Source organism: Phyllobates terribilis, unplaced genomic scaffold, assembly GCF_046119375.1.
Source record: "Phyllobates terribilis strain yellow unplaced genomic scaffold, ASM4611937v1 Scaffold_4__5_contigs__length_816908805, whole genome shotgun sequence".
Classification (NCBI taxonomy): Eukaryota; Metazoa; Chordata; class Amphibia; order Anura; family Dendrobatidae; genus Phyllobates; species Phyllobates terribilis.
The window spans coordinates 4,522,884-4,540,610 of record NW_027362764.1 but is presented as its reverse complement, the minus strand read 5'-3'; the positions used below and the strand labels follow the sequence as shown (position 1 = coordinate 4,540,610).

Genomic DNA, 17,727 nt, shown 5'->3' with positions numbered 1-17,727 from the left:
GAGGAAAACAATACCCAGGTTCAGAGGAAAAGACCACCAGTACCATAGGAAAAAGACCACCCAGGCTCAGAGGAAAACAATACCCAGGTTCAGAGGAAAAGACCACCATTACCATAGGAAAAAGACCGCCCAGGGTCAGAGAAAAACAATACCCAGGTTCAGAGGAAAAGACCACGCAGGCTCAGAAGAAAAGACCGCCCAGGGTCAGAGGAAAACAATACCCAGGTTCAGAGGAAAAGACCGCCCAGGGCCAGAGGAAAACAATACCCAGGTTCAGAGGAAAAGACCACCAGTACCATAGGAAAAAGACCACCCAGGTTCAGAGGAAAACAATACCCAGCTTCAGAGGAAAACAATACCCAGCTTCAGAGGAAAACAATACCCAGCTTCAGAGGAAAAGACCACCAGTACCATAGGAAAAGACTACCCAGGCTCAGAGGAAAAGACCGCCCAGGCTCAGAAGAAAATATCGCCCAAGCCCAGAGGAAAACATTACCCAGGTTCAGAGGAAAAGACCGCCAAAGGGCCAGAGGAAAACAATACCCAGGCTCAGAAGAAAAGACCACCCAGAGCCAGAGGAAAACAATACTCTGTCCCAGAGCAAAAGGCCACCCAGTCCCAGAGGAAAAGACCACCCAGTCCCATAGGAAAAGACCGCCCAGTCCCATAGGAAAAGACCACCCAGGGAAAGAGGAAAACAATACCCAGGCTCAGAGGAAAAGACCACCCAGGCTCAGAAGAAAAGACCACGCAGGCTGAGAAGAAAAGACCGCTCAGGGTCAGAGGAAAACAATACCCAGGTTCAGAGGAAAAGACCGCCCAGGGCCAGAGGAAAACAATACCCAGGTTCAGAGGAAAAGACCGCCAAAGGGCCAGAGGAAAACAATACACTGTCCTAGAGCAAAAGGCCACCTAGTCCCAGAGGAAAAGACCACCCAGTCCCATAGGAAAAGACCGTCCAGGGCCAGAGGAAAACAATACCCAGGCTCAGAGGAAAAGACCACCCAGGCTCAGAGGAAAAGACCACCCAGGGCCAGAGGAAAACCATACCCAGGCTCAGAGGAAAAGACCGTCCAGGGCCAGAGGAAAGCACCACCCAGGCTCAGAGGAAAAGATCACACAGGCTCAGAGGAAAAGACCACTGTAACATCCCTGGCGGCGTGCTGGCATGACTTACCACCTCCCACCATGCAAGACCGCCATCTTACCTATCAGTCCAGGCTGCACACTTTGCTCCATTACCTGCTGTGTGCATGTCTCTTGTCTGATTGCTTAGGTCGGCGGTGCGGTTACTGCCTGTTTCTTATAGTTACTGTGTGCGCAGTCCTAATGCGTCCCCAGCCTATTGCTGTGAGTCACTGGATACTTAAACCCCCTCCACCCAGTAGGAGGTGCCTGAGCAACACTTTCTTTCAGTGTGTTCTGTGCAACTTCCAGTGCCCCCTCCCATCTTTACTATGTCCAGGGCAGTAAATCGCCCCTTCAAGTCAAAGACCAACACGACTGAAAGGGAAAGTGCAAGGATTAGGGTATGAAATGTGCCCAACCTTAAAAGAAAGACCGCCCAAGCCCAGAGGAAAACAATACCCAGGTTCAGAGGAAAAGACCACCAGTACCATAGGAAAAAGACCACCCAGGCTTAGAGGAAAAGACCACCCAGGGCCAGAGGAAAACAATACCCAGCTTCAGAGGAAAACAATACCCAGGCTCAGAGGAATAGACCACCAGTACCAAAGGAAAAGACCACCCAGGCTCAGAGGAAAAGGCCGCCCAGGCTCAAAAGAAAATCTCGCCCAAGCCCAGAGGAAAGCAATACCCAGGTTCAGAGGAAAAGACCGCCAAAGGGCCAGAGGAAAACAATACCCAGGCTCAGAAGAAAAGACCACCCAGAGCCAGAGGAAAACAATACCCTGTCCCAGAGCAAAAGGCCACCCAGTCCCAGAGGAAAAGACCACCCCGTCCCATAGGAAAAGACCGCCCAGTCCCATAGGAAAAGACCACCCAGGGAAAGAGGAAAGCAATACCCAGGCTCAGAAGAAAAGACCGCCCAGGGTCAGAGGAAAACAATACCCAGGTTCAGAGGAAAAGACCACCCAGGCTCAGAGGAAAAGACCACGCAGGCTCAGAAGAAAAGACCGCCCAGGGTCAGAGGAAAACAATACCCAGGTTCAGAGGAAAAGACCGCCAAAGGGCCAGTGGAAAACAATACACTGTCCCAGAGCAAAAGGCCACCTAGTCCAAGAGGAAAAGACCACCCAGTCCCATAGGAAAAGACCATCCAGGGCCAGAGGAAAACAATACCCAGGCTCAGAGGAAAAGACCGCCCAGGCTCAGAGGAAAAAACTGCCCAGGCTCAGAAGAAAATACCACCCAGGCCCAGAGGAAAAGACCGCCAAAGGGTCAGAGGAAAAGACCGCCAAAGGGTCAGAGGAAAAGACCACCCAGGCTCAGAGGAAAAGACCACCCAGGCACAGAGGAAAAGAGCACCCAGGCTCAGAAGAAAAGACCGCCCAGTCCCAGAGAAAAAGACCACCCAGGGCCAGAGGAAAACAATATCCAGGCTCAGAGGAAAAGACCGTCCAGGCCCAGAGGAAAGCACCACCCAGGCTCAGAGGAAAAGATCACACAGGCTCAGAGGAAAAGACAACTGTAACATTCCTGGTGGCGTGCTGGCATAGCTTACCACCTCCCACCATGCAAGACCGCCATCTTACCTATCAGTCCAGGCTGCACACTTTGCTCCAGTACCTGCTGTGTGCATGTCTCTTGTCTGATTGCTGAGGGCGGCGGCGCATTTACTGCCTGTTTCTTATAGTTACTGTGTGCACAGTCCTAATGCGTCCCCAGCCTATTGCTGTGAGTCACTGGATACTTAAACCCCTTCCACTCAGTAGGAGGTGCCTGAGCAACACTTTCTTTCAGTGTGTTCTGTGCAACTGAGTCGCCAGGTCCTGTCCTGTATCTTGTCTGTTTCCGCCACCCTGGGGGCTGTATACCCAGGCCTGTTTCCTGTATCTGTGACTTCTAGTCCGTTTCCGCTACCCTTGGGGGCTGAGTTCCTAGGCTCGTTCCTGTATCTTGTTTCAGTTCCTGTCTGAACTGTGTCCTAGCCCGTTACCTGTTTGTCTCTATGTCCGTACCTGCCCTTTTCCTGCAGTGTCTGAACCTGCACCTAACTCTAACTCGTCTCTGTACTTCTGTTTGTGAGTTTTGTGTCCACTCGCTGCTTCATTGTAAGTACCTTGTGTGTATCTGGTTCTGCTTGTCCCGTTTCCCTGCCTCCGTATCTACCTCCTGTGTTCTAGCTATCTTACTGTGTTTCCCAGTCTGTTCCATGTGAACAGTGCCCTGTCCTGTCTGCCTGCACCTTCTGCTCTGTGGTTTTGCTCTGCTCTGCTTGTCTGCCGCACCTGTGGGTTTTGCTCTGCTTGTCTGCCGCACCTGTGGGTTTTGCTCTGCTTGTCTACCGCACCTGTGGGTTTTGCTCTGCTCTGCTTGTCTACCGCACCTGCGGGTTTTGCTCTGCTTGTCTACCGCATCTGCAGGTTTTGCTCTGCTCTGCTTGTCTACCGCACCTGTGGGTTTTGCTCTGCTTTGCTTGTCTACCGCACCTGCGGATTTTGCTCTGCTTTGCTTGTCTACCGCACCTGCGGGTCTTGCTCTGCTCTGCTTGTCTACCGCACCTGCGGTTTTTGCTCTGCTTTGCTTGTCTACCGCACCTGCGGGTCTTGCTCTGCTCTGCTTGTCTACCGCACCTGTGGGTTTTGCTCTGCTTGTCTACCGCACATGTGGGTTTTGCTCTGCTTGTCTGCCGCACCTGTGGGTTTTGCTCTGCTTGTCTACCGCACCTGTGGGTTTTGCTCTGCTCTGCTTGTCTACCGCACCTGCGGGTTTTGCTCTGCTCTGCTTGTCTACCGCATCTGCAGGTTTTGCTCTGCTCTGCTTGTCTACCGCACCTGTGGGTTTTGCTCTGCTTTGCTTGTCTACCGCACCTGCGGGTTTTGCTCTGCTTTGCTTGTCTACCGCACCTGCGGGTCTTGCTCTGCTCTGCTTGTCTACCGCACCTGTGGGTTTTGCTCTGCTTGTCTACCGCACCTGCGGGTTTTGCTCTGCTCTGCTTGTTTACCGCACCTGCGGGTTTTGCTCTGCTCTGCTTGTCTACCGCACCTGCGGGTTTTGCTCTGCTCTGCTTCTCTACCGCACCTGCGGGTTTTGCTCTGCTCTGCTTGTTTACCGCACCTGCGGGTTTTGCTTTGCTTTGCTTGTCTACCGCACCTGCGGGTTTTGCTCTGCTCTGCTTGTCTACCGCACCTGTGGGTTTTGCTCTGCTTGTCTACCGCACCTGCGGGTTTTGCTCTGCTCTGCTTGTTTACCGCACCTGTGGGTTTTGCTCTGCTCTGCTTGTCTACCGCACCTGCGGGTTTTGCTCTGCTCTGCTTGTCTACCGCACCTGCGGGTTTTGCTCTGCTTTGCTTGTCTACCGCACCTGCGGGTTTTGCTCTGCTCTGCTTGTCTACTGCACCTGCGGGTTTTGCTCTGCTTGTCTACCCACCTGTGGGATTTGCTCTGCTCTGCTTGTCTACCACACCTGCGGGTTTTGCTCTGCTTTGCTTGTCTACTGCACTTGCGGGTTTTGCTCTGCTTTGCTTGTCTACCGCACTTGCGGGTTTTGCTTTGCTCTGCTTGTCTACCGCACCTGCGGGTTTTGCTCTGCTCTGCTTGTCTACCGCACCTGCGGGTTTTGCTCTGCTCTGCTTGTCTACCGCACCTGCGGGTTTTGCTCTGCTCTGCTTGTCTACCGCACCTGTGGGTTTTGCTCTGCTCTGCTTGTCTACCGCACCTGCGGGTTTTGCTCTGCTCTGCTTGTTTACCGCACCTGTGGGTTTTGCTCTGCTCTGCTTGTCTACCGCACCTGCGGGTTTTGCTTTGCTCTGCTTGTCTACCGCACCTGCGGGTTTTGCTCTGCTTTGCTTGTCTACCGCACCTGCGGGTTTTGCTCTGCTCTGCTTGTCTACTGCACCTGCGGGTTTTGCTCTGCTTGTCTACCCACCTGTGGGATTTGCTCTGCTCTGCTTGTCTACCACACCTGCGGGTTTTGCTCTGCTTTGCTTGTCTACTGCACTTGCGGGTTTTGCTCTGCTTTGCTTGTCTACCGCACTTGCGGGTTTTGCTTTGCTCTGCTTGTCTACCGCACCTGCGGGTTTTGCTCTGCTCTGCTTGTCTACCGCACCTGCGGGTTTTGCTCTGCTCTGCTTGTCTACCGCACCTGCGGGTTTTGCTCTGCTCTGCTTGTCTACCGCACCTGTGGGTTTTGCTCTGCTCTGCTTGTCTACCGCACCTGCGGCTCTGTTCCTGTATCCCAGTCTGTACTGGTCCCTATCCTGCCTGCGTTCCTACCTGCCAGTACCCACCCGTCTGCACCCCAGCCGTGCCTGCCAGTACCCACCTGTCTGCATACCAGCCGTGCCTGCCAGTACCCACCTGTCTGTATGCCAGCCTAACCTGCCTGTTCCTGCATTCCCCGGTGTGGGTCAACTGCTGTGACCGGGGTCTGACCTGGAGCAGCACCTGGTCCCTCTGCTCGGACCGAGTTGATACTTAGTCACGCCCCTCCAGGCACTCCTCGGTTCATGTTCCAGTGGGATCACTAACCACGCTCACGCCAGTCCGTCCGGGCGTGTGCGTAACAACCACGCAGGCTCAGAAGAAAAGACCGCCCAGGGTCAGAGGAAAACAATACCCAGGCTCAGAGGAAAAGACCACCCATGCTCAGAGGAAAAGACCGCGAAAGGGCCAGAGGAAAACAATACCCAGGCTCAGAGGAAAATACCACCCAGGCTCAGAAGAAAAGACTGCCCAGAGCCAGAGGAAAACAATACACTGTCCCAGAGCAAAAGGCCACCTAGTCCCAGAAGAAAAGACCTCCCAGTCCCATAGAAAAAGACCATCCAGGGCCAGAGGAAAACAATACCCAGGCTCAGAGGAAAAGACGGCTCAGGCTCAGAAGAAAATACCACCCAGGCCCAGAGGAAAAGACCACCCAGTCCCATAGGAAAAGACCGCCCAGTCGCAGAGGAAGAGACTGCCCAGTCGCAGAGGAAGAGACCGCCCAGTCGCAGAAGAAGAGACCACCCAGTCCCAGAGGAAGAGACCGCCCAGTCCCAGAGGAAAAGATCACCCATGCTTAGTAAAAAAAAAAATCCCACTCAGGCTAAGAGGGAAAGACCGTCCAGGCTTTAAGATAAAGACCGTCCAGGCTCTAAGGAAAAGACTGTCCAGGCTCTAAGATAAAGACCGTCCAGGCTCTAAGGAAAAAACGGTCCAGGCTCTGAGGAAAAGACTGCTCAGGCTCTGAGGAAAAGACTGCTCAGGCTCTGAGGAAAAGACTGCTCAGGCTCAGAGGAAAAGACTGCTCAGGCTCAGAGGAAAAGACTCACCCAGGCTCAGATAAAATTCACTGTCTAGTCTCAGAGGAAAAAACCCAGTCCGGCTCAGAGGAAAAGACCGCCTAGACTCAGAGAAAAAAACTTGGTGAGGGTCAAATGAAAAGACGACCCAACTTGCCCATGCTTAGCAAAAAAAAGAAACCAGTCAGGATTAGAAGAAAAGATCCGCCCAGGCTCAGATGAAAGACTGCCCAAGCTCAGGGGGAAAAACAGTCAGGGTCAGTAGGAAAGAAAAACAGGTCTAGCTCAGAAGAAAAGACCTTGCCCAAGCTCAGAAGAAAAGACCTTGCCCAAGCTCAGAAGAAAAGACCTTGCCCAAGCTCAGAAGAAAAGACCTTGCCCAAGCTCAGAAGAAAAGACCTGCCCGGGCTCAGAAGAAAAGATCCTGCCCAAGCTCAAAAGAAAAGACCCGCCCAGGCTCAGAAGAAGAGATCCTGCCCAAGCTCAGAAGAAAAGACCCGCCCAGGCTCAGAAGAAAAGACCCACCCAGGCTCAGAAGAAGAGATCCTGCCCAAGCTCAGAAGAAAAGACCCGCCCAGGCTCAGAAGAAGAGATCCTGCCCAAGCTCAGTAGAAAAGACCTGCCCAGGCTCAGAAGAAAAGACCCGCCCAGGCTCAGAAGAAAAGACCCGCACAGGCTCAGAAGAAAAGACCCGCCCAGGCTCAGAAGAAAAGATCCTGCCCAAGCTCAGAAGAAAAGACCCGCCCAGGCTCAGAAGAAGAGATCCTGCCCAAGCTCAGTAGAAAAGACCTGCCCAGGCTCAGAAGAAAAGACCCGCCCAGGCTCAGAAGAAAAGATCCTGCCCAAGCTCAGAAGAAAAGACCCGCCCAGGCTCAGAAGAAGAGATCCTGCCCAAGCTCAGAAGAAAAGACCCGCCCAGGCTCAGAAGAAAAGACCCGCCCAGGCTCAGAAGAAGAGATCCTGCCCAAGCTCAGAAGAAAAGACCTGCCCAGGCTCAGAAGAAAAGAACCGCCCAGGCTCAGGGGAAAAAGCCCAGTCAGGCTCAGAGGAAAAAACTAAGAGTGTCTAAGTTCATGACTAAGGGTGCAATGCACTTGAAATGTGTGGATGTCCTAGCTCTGCTATGCATGGCGTTTTATCCATGTTATTTATCTGACCTTTTAACCACTATTTTTTGTATTTACCCACAAATAAAGAAGCTTTGTTTGTTCGTTAAGCTGGAGTATCTATTTTCTACAAAGTAAAAGACACTTTCCAGGCTCTGAAGAAAATACCTGCCCGGGCCCAGATAAAAAAAACTCAGTCAGGAACAAAGGAAAATGCCACCCACCCAAAGGAAAAGCTTGTCCATGCTTAGTAAAAAAAAAAAAACAGCCTCAGAAGAAAAGAACTGCCCAGGCTCAAAAAAAAATACCCGCCCAGGCTCAAACAAAAAGACCCGCCCAGGCTCAAACAAAAAGACCCGCCCAGGCTCCAACAAAAAGACCCGCCCAGGCTCAGGCTCCAACAAAAAGACCCGCCCAGGGTCCAACAAAAAGACCCGCCCAGGCTCCAACAAAAAAACCCGCCCAGGCTCCAACAAAAAGACCCGCCCAGGCTCCAACAAAAAGACCCGCCCAGGCTCCAACAAAAAGACCCGCCCAGGCTCAAACAAAAAGACCCGCCCAGGCTCCAACAAAAAGACCCGCCCAGGCTCAGGCTCCAACAAAAAGACCCGCCCAGGCTCAAACAAAAAGACCCGCCCAGGCTCAAACAAAAAGACCCGCCCAGGCTCCAACAAAAAGACCCGCCCAGGCTCAGGCTCCAACAAAAAGACCCGCCCAGGGTCCAACAAAAAGACCCGCCCAGGCTCCAACAAAAAAACCCGCCCAGGCTCCAACAAAAAAACCCGCCCAGGCTCCAACAAAAAGACCCGCCCAGGCTCCAACAAAAAGACCCGCCCAGGCTCAAACAAAAAGACCCGCCCAGGCTCCAACAAAAAGACCCGCCCAGGCTCAGGCTCCAACAAAAAGACCCGCCCAGGCTCCAACAAAAAGACCCGCCCAGGCTCCAACAAAAAGACCCGCCCAGGCTCCAACAAAAAGACCCGCCCAGGCTCAAACAAAAAGACCCGCCCAGGCTCCAACAAAAAGACCCGCCCAGGCTCAGGCTCCAACAAAAAGACCCGCCCAGGCTCCAACAAAAAGACCCGCCCAGGCTCCAACAAAAAGACAGGCTCAGGCTCCAACAAAAAGACCCACCCAGGCTCAGGCTCCAACAAAAAGACCCACCCAGGCTCAGGCTCCAACAAAAAGACCCGCCCAGGCTCCAACAAAAAGACCCGCCCAGGCTCCAACAAAAAAACCCGCCCAGGCTCCAACAAAAAAACCCGCCCAGGCTCCAACAAAAAGACCCGCCCAGGCTCCAACAAAAAGACCCGCCCAGGCTCAAACAAAAAGACCCGCCCAGGCTCCAACAAAAAGACCCGCCCAGGCTCAGGCTCCAACAAAAAGACCCGCCCAGGCTCCAACAAAAAGACCCGCCCAGGCTCCAACAAAAAGACCCGCCCAGGCTCAAACAAAAAGACCCGCCCAGGCTCCAACAAAAAGACCCGCCCAGGCTCAGGCTCCAACAAAAAGACCCGCCCAGGCTCCAACAAAAAGACCCGCCCAGGCTCCAACAAAAAGACAGGCTCAGGCTCCAACAAAAAGACCCACCCAGGCTCAGGCTCCAACAAAAAGACCCACCCAGGCTCAGGCTCCAACAAAAAGACCCGCCCAGGCTCCAACAAAAAGACCCGCCCAGGCTCCAACAAAAAGACCCGCCCAGGCTCCAACAAAAAGACCCGCCCAGGCTCCAACAAAAAGACCCGCCCAGGCTCCAACAAAAAGACCCGCCCAGGCTCCAACACAAAGACCCGCCCAGGCTCCAACAAAAAGACCCGCCCAGGCTCCAACAAAAAGACAGGCTCAGGCTCCAACAAAAAGACCCACCCAGGCTCAGGCTCCAACAAAAAGACCCGCCCAGGCTCAGGCTCCAACAAAAAGACCCGCCCAGGCTCCAACAAAAAGACCCGCCCAGGCTCCAACAAAAAGACCCGCCCAGGCTCAAACAAAAAGACCCGCCCAGGCTCCAACAAAAAGACCCGCCCAGGCTCAGGCTCCAACAAAAAGACCCGCCCAGGCTCCAACAAAAAGACCCGCCCAGGCTCCAACAAAAAGACAGGCTCAGGCTCCAACAAAAAGACCCACCCAGGCTCAGGCTCCAACAAAAAGACCCACCCAGGCTCAGGCTCCAACAAAAAGACCCGCCCAGGCTCCAACAAAAAGACCCGCCCAGGCTCCAACAAAAAGACCCGCCCAGGCTCAGGCTCCAACAAAAAGACCCGCCCAGGCTCCAACAAAAAGACCCACCCAGGCTCCAACAAAAAGACAGGCTCAGGCTCCAACAAAAAGACCCACCCAGGCTCAGGCTCCAACAAAAAGACCCGCCCAGGCTCCAACAAAAAGACCCGCCCAGGCTCAAACAAAAAGACCCGCCCAGGCTCAGGCTCCAACAAAAAGACCCGCCCAGGCTCAAACAAAAAGACCCGCCCAGGCTCAGGCTCCAACAAAAAGACCCGCCCAGGCTCAAAGGAAAATACCGCCCCGGCTCAGAGGAAAAGACCACTCAGGCTCAAACGAAAAAACACGATCAGGTTTAGAAGAAAAGACAACCCAGGCTCACACAAAAGATCGACCAGGCTTAAAGGAAAGACCTGACCAGGTTTAGGAAAAAAGACCTGCCCAGGATTAGAAAAATACAACCCATACTCTAGATCAACAAAAAGCATAAACTTTAGATGGATCATGAACAGACAAAATCATAGTAACAAAAGGACAGAAGGCTCTAATCACAAGATACAGGTGTATGGCCATTAGTGATGAGCGAGCATGCTTGTTTAACCCTTTCACCGAGCATGCTCAGGTGCTTTCCGAGTATCTTTGGCGTGTTCGCATGCTAAGTTCGAATCCCTGCATCTGCATGATTTATGGATGTTAGCCTCAACACAAGCAGAGATTGCCTGTTTGTTAGGGAATCCTCACATGTGTTGAGGCTGACTAACAGTCATAAATCATGCAGTCGCAGGGACTCGAACTTAATATGCGAGCACGCCAAAGATACTCGGAAAACACCTGAGCATGCTCGGCGAAAGGGTTAAACAAGCACGCTCGCTCATCACTAATGGCCGCACAGGATACAGTTGTATGGCCTCACAGGATACAGGTGTATGGCCGCACAGGATACAGGTGTATGGCCGCACAAGATACAGGTGTATGGCCGCACAAGATACAGGTGTATGGCCGCACAAGATACAGGTGTATGGCCGCACAAGATACAGGTGTATGGCCGCACAGGATACAGGTGTATGGCCGCACAAGTTACAGGTGTATGGCCGCACAGGATACAGGTGTATGGCCGCACAAGATACCGGTGTATGGCCGCACAGGATACAGGTGTATGGCCGCACAGGATACAGGTGTATGGCCTCACAAGTTACAGGTGTATGGCCGCACAGGATACAGGTGTATGGCCGCACAAGATACCGGTGTATGGCCGCACAGGATACAGGTGTATGGCCTCACAGGATACAGGTGTATGGCCGCACAAGATACAGGTGTATGGCCGCACAGGATACTGGCGTATGGCCGCACAGGATACTGGCGTATGGCCGCACAGGATACAGGCGTATGGCCTCACAGGATACAGGTGTATGGCCTCACAAGATACAGGTGTATGGCCGCACAAGATACAGGTGTATGGCCTCACAAGTTACAGGTGTATGGCCGCACAGGATACAGGTGTATGGCCGCACAGGATACAGGTGTATGGCCGCACAGGATACTGGTGTATGGCCTCACAGGATACAGGTGTATGACCGCACAAGATACAGGTGTATGGCCGCACAGGATACAGGTGTATGGCCGCACAAGATACAGGTGTATGGCCGCACAGGATACTGGTGTATGGCCGCACAAGATACAGGTGTATGGTCGCACAGGATACAGGTGTATGGCCGCACAAGATACAGGTGTATGGCCGCACAGGATACTGGTGTATGGCCTCACAGGATACAGGTGTATGGCCGCACAAGATACAGGTGTATGGCCGCACAGGATACAGGTGTATGGCCGCACAGGATACAGGTGTATGGCCTCACAGGATACAGGTGTATGGCCGCACAAGATACAGGTGTATGGTCGCACAGGATACAGGTGTATGGCCTCACAGGATACAGGTGTATGGCCGCACAGGATACAGGTGTATGGCCGCACAGGATACAGGTGTATGGCCGCACAAGATACAGGTGTATGGCCTCACAAGTTACAGATGTATGGCCGCACAGGATACAGGTGTATGGCCGCACAGGATACAGGTGTATGGCCGCACAGGATACAGGTGTATGGCCTCACAGGATTCAGGTGTATGGCCGCACAAGATACAGGTGTATGGCCGCACAGGATACAGGTGTATGGCCGCACAAGATACAGGTGTATGGCCGCACAGGATACAGGTGTATGGCCGCACAAGATACAGGTGTATGGCCGCACAGGATACAGGTGTATGGCCGCACAAGATACAGGTGTATGGCCGCACAGGATACAGGTGTATGGCCGCACAAGATACAGGTGTATGGCCGCACAAGATACTGGTGTATGGCCGCACAAGATACAGGTGTATGGCCGCACAAGATACAGGTGTATGGCCGCACAAGATACTGGTGTATGGCCGCACAGGATACAGGTGTATGGCCTCACAGGATACAGGTGTATGGCCGCACAGGATACAGGTGTATGGCCGCACAAGATACAGGTGTATGGCCGCACAGGATACAGGTGTATGGCCGCACAAGATACAGGTGTATGGCCGCACAGGATACAGGTGTATGGCCGCACAGGATACAGGTGTATGGCCGCACAAGATACAGGTGTATGGCCGCACAAGATACAGGTGTATGGCCGCACAGGATACAGGTGTATGGCCGCACAAGATACAGGTGTATGGCCGCACAAGATACAGGTGTATGGCCGCACAGGATACAGGTGTATGGCCGCACAAGATACAGGTGTATGGCCTCACAAGTTACAGGTGTATGTCCGCACAGGATACAGGTGTATGGCCGCACAGGATACAGGTGTATGGCCGCACAAGATACAGGTGTATGGCCGCACAGGATACAGGTGTATGGCCGCACAGGATACAGGTGTATGGCCGCACAAGATACAGGTGTATGGCCTCACAAGTTACAGGTGTATGGCCGCACAGGATACAGGTGTATGGCCTCACAGGATTCAGGTGTATGGCCGCACAAGATACAGGTGTATGGCCGCACAGGATACAGGTGTATGGCCGCACAAGATACAGGTGTATGGCCGTACAGGATACAGGTGTATGGCCGCACAGGATACAGGTGTATGGCCGCACAGGATACAGGTGTATGGCCGCACAAGATACAGGTGTATGGCCGCACAGGATACAGGTGTATGGCCGCACAAGATACAGGTGTATGGCCGCACAAGATACTGGTGTATGGCCGCACAAGATACAGGTGTATGGCCGCACAGGATACAGGTGTATGGCCGCACAAGATACAGGTGTATGGCCGCACAGGATACAGGTGTATGGCCGCACAGGATACAGGTGTATGGCCGCACAGGATACAGGTGTATGGCCGCACAAGATACAGGTGTATGGCCGCACAGGATACAGGTGTATGGCCCATTTTAGAAAGGTTCAGAACTTCATTCTTGTGCAATAATTAAGCTAAATTTACATAAACCTTGACCGCAGCCCTTTCAATCCTCATGTGCCCTGTTGCAGTTTCCAGGTGGGGAGAGTGTCGACATGTCACCCGCTGTGCTGGGCCACACACATCCTGGGCGATATGTATGCCAGGCAGTGAATAGACAGCATATAACAATGGAGCAGGCTCACAGCTGTCCCTGGAACAAAGAGATGCAGAAGATTCTCATATGTCCTCCAGGTGGCGCTGCAACCTCTGCTACAGTACATGAATGTACAGCCATAGATTGGGGGGGGGAGGCAGAGAACAAATCATAATGCCTGAGCTTCATTCCCCCTGGAAGAGCAGAGCTGGTTGGATCAGCCGCACAGAGATGCCTGTGAGCTCGGGAGCAGGATCAGCCCTCTCCTCTCAGTATCTCCTGTCCCTCATCAGATGCTGAACGCTGCAGACCCCCTGACCAATGCGGCACGACTGGGGGGCTCCACCAGACACTGACTGCACAGGAGGGCATCTTCCCAGCGACAAGAAGTGATCTACATCTCACCTTCCACTGGAAAATCTTCCCAGCAGCAGGCGCATAGGACAGGAGTCATCCTCCCCTTCCCATCTGACAAAGCCGGTGGGTTAACCCTTTCTGCACAAGAGCAATCTCCGCACTCCCTGCATGGACTGACAGAGACTCCTCATCCGCCTTTGTCTAGGTGGGCTCTTGACTATCACTCCCGTCATCGTCATTCAACAATATTTCGGATGAACAAGGACGGATCGATAGCAGGTGTAACTGACGGTGGGCGAGAGCCAATCTGCAGCCACATCCCTCCATATCCCTGGTAACATCTGACCCCCTCCTATCTGCAGTGCCGATCTCAGAAAAAAAGGAAGACCACCAGCCAGATGGAGGGAGCAGCATCTGAATGAAGGATTCATCCTCCGAGACCCTTCCTCCTCCTCCGCCGCCTCATCTCAGCAGACTGAAGACCCTGCAGATGAAGACCTCCCATTTGCATTGAATGGACCTCTGAGGGCCGCGGCAAGAACAGACTGCAGAGCCCAGAACAATCCATTGGGCAGAGACTGACTTCCCTTCATTTACGGGCACCTAATCCCCCTCATTTGGTGCATATTGTTTAGGGGGTAACGCCACTCGTGTCCTGCAATGCAGGCAACAAAGAGCTGTCAATCTCATTCCTCAGCTTGATGCAATTCATCAACCTCTAGCAGATTGGAAATTATTGCTTTACACAGGCTCCTTGGCCTTCTCTCCACCGTCGTCTTGCTCGTGAAGATCTCTGCCAGCATGGGCACTGTCTTGTCCCTGTCACCAGGCTCTCGGAAAGCCAGCCTGTACGATGATGGCTCAGGATCCCTGGCACATTATACAAGTGTCAGCAAAAGCAGCGGACAGAAGCCTGACAAGGCGCTGAAACGACACTCCATGTTCATCCCTGCTCTCACCTGGAAGAGACTGGTGGCCTCCACCAAGAAGAAGACATCGAGGAAGGGAACCGCTAACAGCAATTACCAAAAGGATGTCGCCCATTTAAACCACGAGAATGTGAAAAAATCATTGTCCTGTGCCAATCTCTCCAGCTATGACAGTCAACCCCTGGCACCTCTGAGCTCCAAGCAGATATCCTCCATCAAGAAGGTCTCCAACACCACCGGTGGTGGTTCTCCGAAGAGAGTCATAGTCCAAGCCTCCACTGGTGAACTACTGAAATGCCTTGGAGAATTCCTCTGCAGAAGATGCTACCGACTGAAACACTTATCCCCCACAGACCCTATTCTATGGCTACGTAGTGTGGACCGCTCCTTGCTTCTCCAGGGATGGCAAGACCAGGCCTTCGTCACCCCGGCCAACGTGGTTTTTGTCTACTTGCTCTGCAGGGATGTCATTGATGGGGACTCTGTGGCCACTGAGCATGACTTGCAAGCCACTCTCTTGACTTGCCTGTACCTATCCTACTCTTACATGGGCAATGAGATTTCCTACCCTCTAAAACCCTTTTTGGTAGAAGCAGGCAAAGATGCCTTCTGGGACCGATGTCTTTGTATCATTGATTCCATGAGTGCCAAGATGTTGAGAATTAACGCTGACCCGCACTATTTCACCCAGGTGTTTGCTGACCTAAAAAATGAGGGCAACCGTGATGAATTCTCCAGAGTACTTGACCGGTGACTGTCCTTCAGAGAGTAGACCAAGATCCGTTACAGGTCAGGACTGATATCCCTGGCCGACAACAATGATCCAGTAGCCAAAAAAATTATATAAAAGGACAAAATGGGACCACATTCAACCTTTTGTGCATTGTCTACGTTGAGAGGTGGTGGAGAATTTGAGGCAGCGTAACCACCGACCAACGTGCATATTTGTTTTAGGGCCAGCAAGTGCCTCGCGCTCACATCACCTCCTGTCCCTTTCCTTATGAAGACTTGATACCTTACTTTTTATCACTGTCATCCCAAAGCAATCACCAGACTCTTGCCTCTCGTACAAATACATACAATCCAGGGAGAGGAACATAAATGGGAACGAGATACTCAATGGATTCCATGTTCTCTCCACCACCCGCTGACAGGGTGCGGCCCGGATGTATATTTGCACTGATATAAGTAGCCCCAGCTTCTTTTGGCAGTTGGGTCCAGGTTCTAGAGATAGGTAATGGTGGACAGTGCCGTCCTCTTCTGAGTCCCTCCAGAAATGTGACACTTGTGATGGGTCTGATGTTGCTTTTCTTCTGATGTCTTCAGGTTGTGTGGAAGTTTCCTCGTGCTGCCCTCAAAGTTTTTCCAAAATCATCAAATTCTACTGCAGTTACTCTGATGATTTTAACTTATGTCGAGTCTTGATGGTGTCTTGCAGGTTTGGCCCCAGATTCAGATATGTCCCTCATAGTCTGGAACCCCGGTCCCGGTCACTATGTCGCTCATAGTCTGGGCCCTGTTTCAGGTCACTATGTCACTCATTGCCTGAGCCGAAGTCCCAGTCACAATGTCCCTCGTAGTCTTGGACTTGGCCCTGGTCACTATGTCACTCATAGTCTGGGCCACGGCCCTGGTCACTGTGTCATTCATAGTCTTAGCCCTGGTCGCTATTTTATTTATTGTCTTGGATGCGCCCCTGGTTTCTGTGTCACTCATATTAATGGCCCAGGGGTCACTATGTCACTCATAGTCTTAGCCGTGACTTTGGTCACTATATCACTCATGTTCTGGGCCCCGGTCCTCAGTCATTATGTCACTCATAGTCTGGGCTACGGCCCTGGTCACTATGTCACTCATAGTCTGGGTCACAACCCTGGTTACTGTGTTATGCATAGTCTTGGCCCTGGTCACTATTTTATTCATAGTCTTGGACTCTGCCCTGCTCACTGTGTCACTCATAGTCTTGGCCGTGGCCTTGGTCACTATGTCACTTGTGTTCTGAGCCACGGCCCTGGTCACTATGTCACTTGTGTTCTGAGCCACGGCCCTGGTCACTATGTCACTTGTGTTCTGAGCCACGGCCCTGGTCACTATGTCACTTGTGTTCTGAGCCACCGTCCTGTTCACTATGTCACTTGTGTTCTGGGCCACGGTCCTGTTCACTATGTCACTTGTGTTCTGAGCCACGGCCCTGGTCACTATGTCACTTGTGTTCTGAGCCACGGCCCTGGTCACTATGTCACTTGTGTTCTGAGCCACCGTCCTGTTCACTATGTCACTTGTGTTCTGGGCCACGGTCCTGTTCACTATGTCACTTGTGTTCTGAGCCACGGTCCTGTTCACCATGTCACTTGTGTTCAGAGCCACGGCCTTGGTCACTATGTCACTCATAGCCTTGGCTGTGGCCCTGGTCACTATGTCACTTGTGTTCAGAGCCACGGCCTTGGTCACTATGTCACTCATAGCCTTGGCTGTGGCCCTGGTCACTATGTCACTTGTGTTCAGAGCCACGGCCTTAGTCACTATGTCACTCATAGCCTTGGCCGTGGCCCTGGTCACTATGTCACTCGTGTTCTGGGCCCCAATCCCCAGTCAATATGTCACTCATAGTCTTGGCCCCGATTCCGGTCACTATGTTATACTCCCAGGATTTAGGGTTCATTCTGTAGCAGGGACGGCTCTAATTGTAATTGTAGCTGTGAATGCTTGCCTGGGGGGAGAAGTAGGTTTTGTAAGATCAGGGTGACCCACTATTTCTCACAGGTCAAGCCCGGGCTCTGTTGCTGTTGACTGATCTCCAGGATTATTTCTGGTCACTTAGTGTTAATGCACTGATCTGGCTTTAGGTTAATGAGAATTGGATTGACGCGCTCCGAGCCCGGGACATCTCCTTCCTACAGGGTTTTTTTGTTTCATATCACAGAGCTGGGCCTCTACAGGGGTCTTCTCGGGGCCGACCATGGATCCCACTGTTTACATGGGTTTCTGCATTTATGTAACACGGATTATCATGTTGCAGTCTATTTGATACATTGTTGCACACGATGGTGGGGGGATTTTTTTTTATAGCGTCTGGATACTGTGTTATCTTTAGAGGCAATGCCTAGTATTTCTATATAGGGGAGCAAA

The 17,727-nt window shown here is 52.5% G+C and overlaps 1 protein-coding gene across 1 annotated transcript; it reads left to right on the top strand.

Annotated features, from left to right (window-relative positions):
- The first annotated feature begins 13,504 nt into the window (after nt 1–13,504).
- On the top strand, nt 13,505–17,727 carry LOC141264776 (cyclin-dependent kinase 5 activator 1-like). The gene has a single exon (XM_073677081.1). It carries the CDS (start codon nt 14,471–14,473, stop codon nt 15,350–15,352), a length of 882 nt encoding a protein of 293 aa, XP_073533182.1. The 5' UTR covers nt 13,505–14,470; the 3' UTR covers nt 15,353–17,727.

Coding starts and splice junctions, on each gene's coding strand:
- LOC141264776 (XM_073677081.1), top strand. CDS start 14,471: ATGGGCACTGTCTTGTCCCTGTCACCAGGCTCTCGGAAAGCCAGCCTG.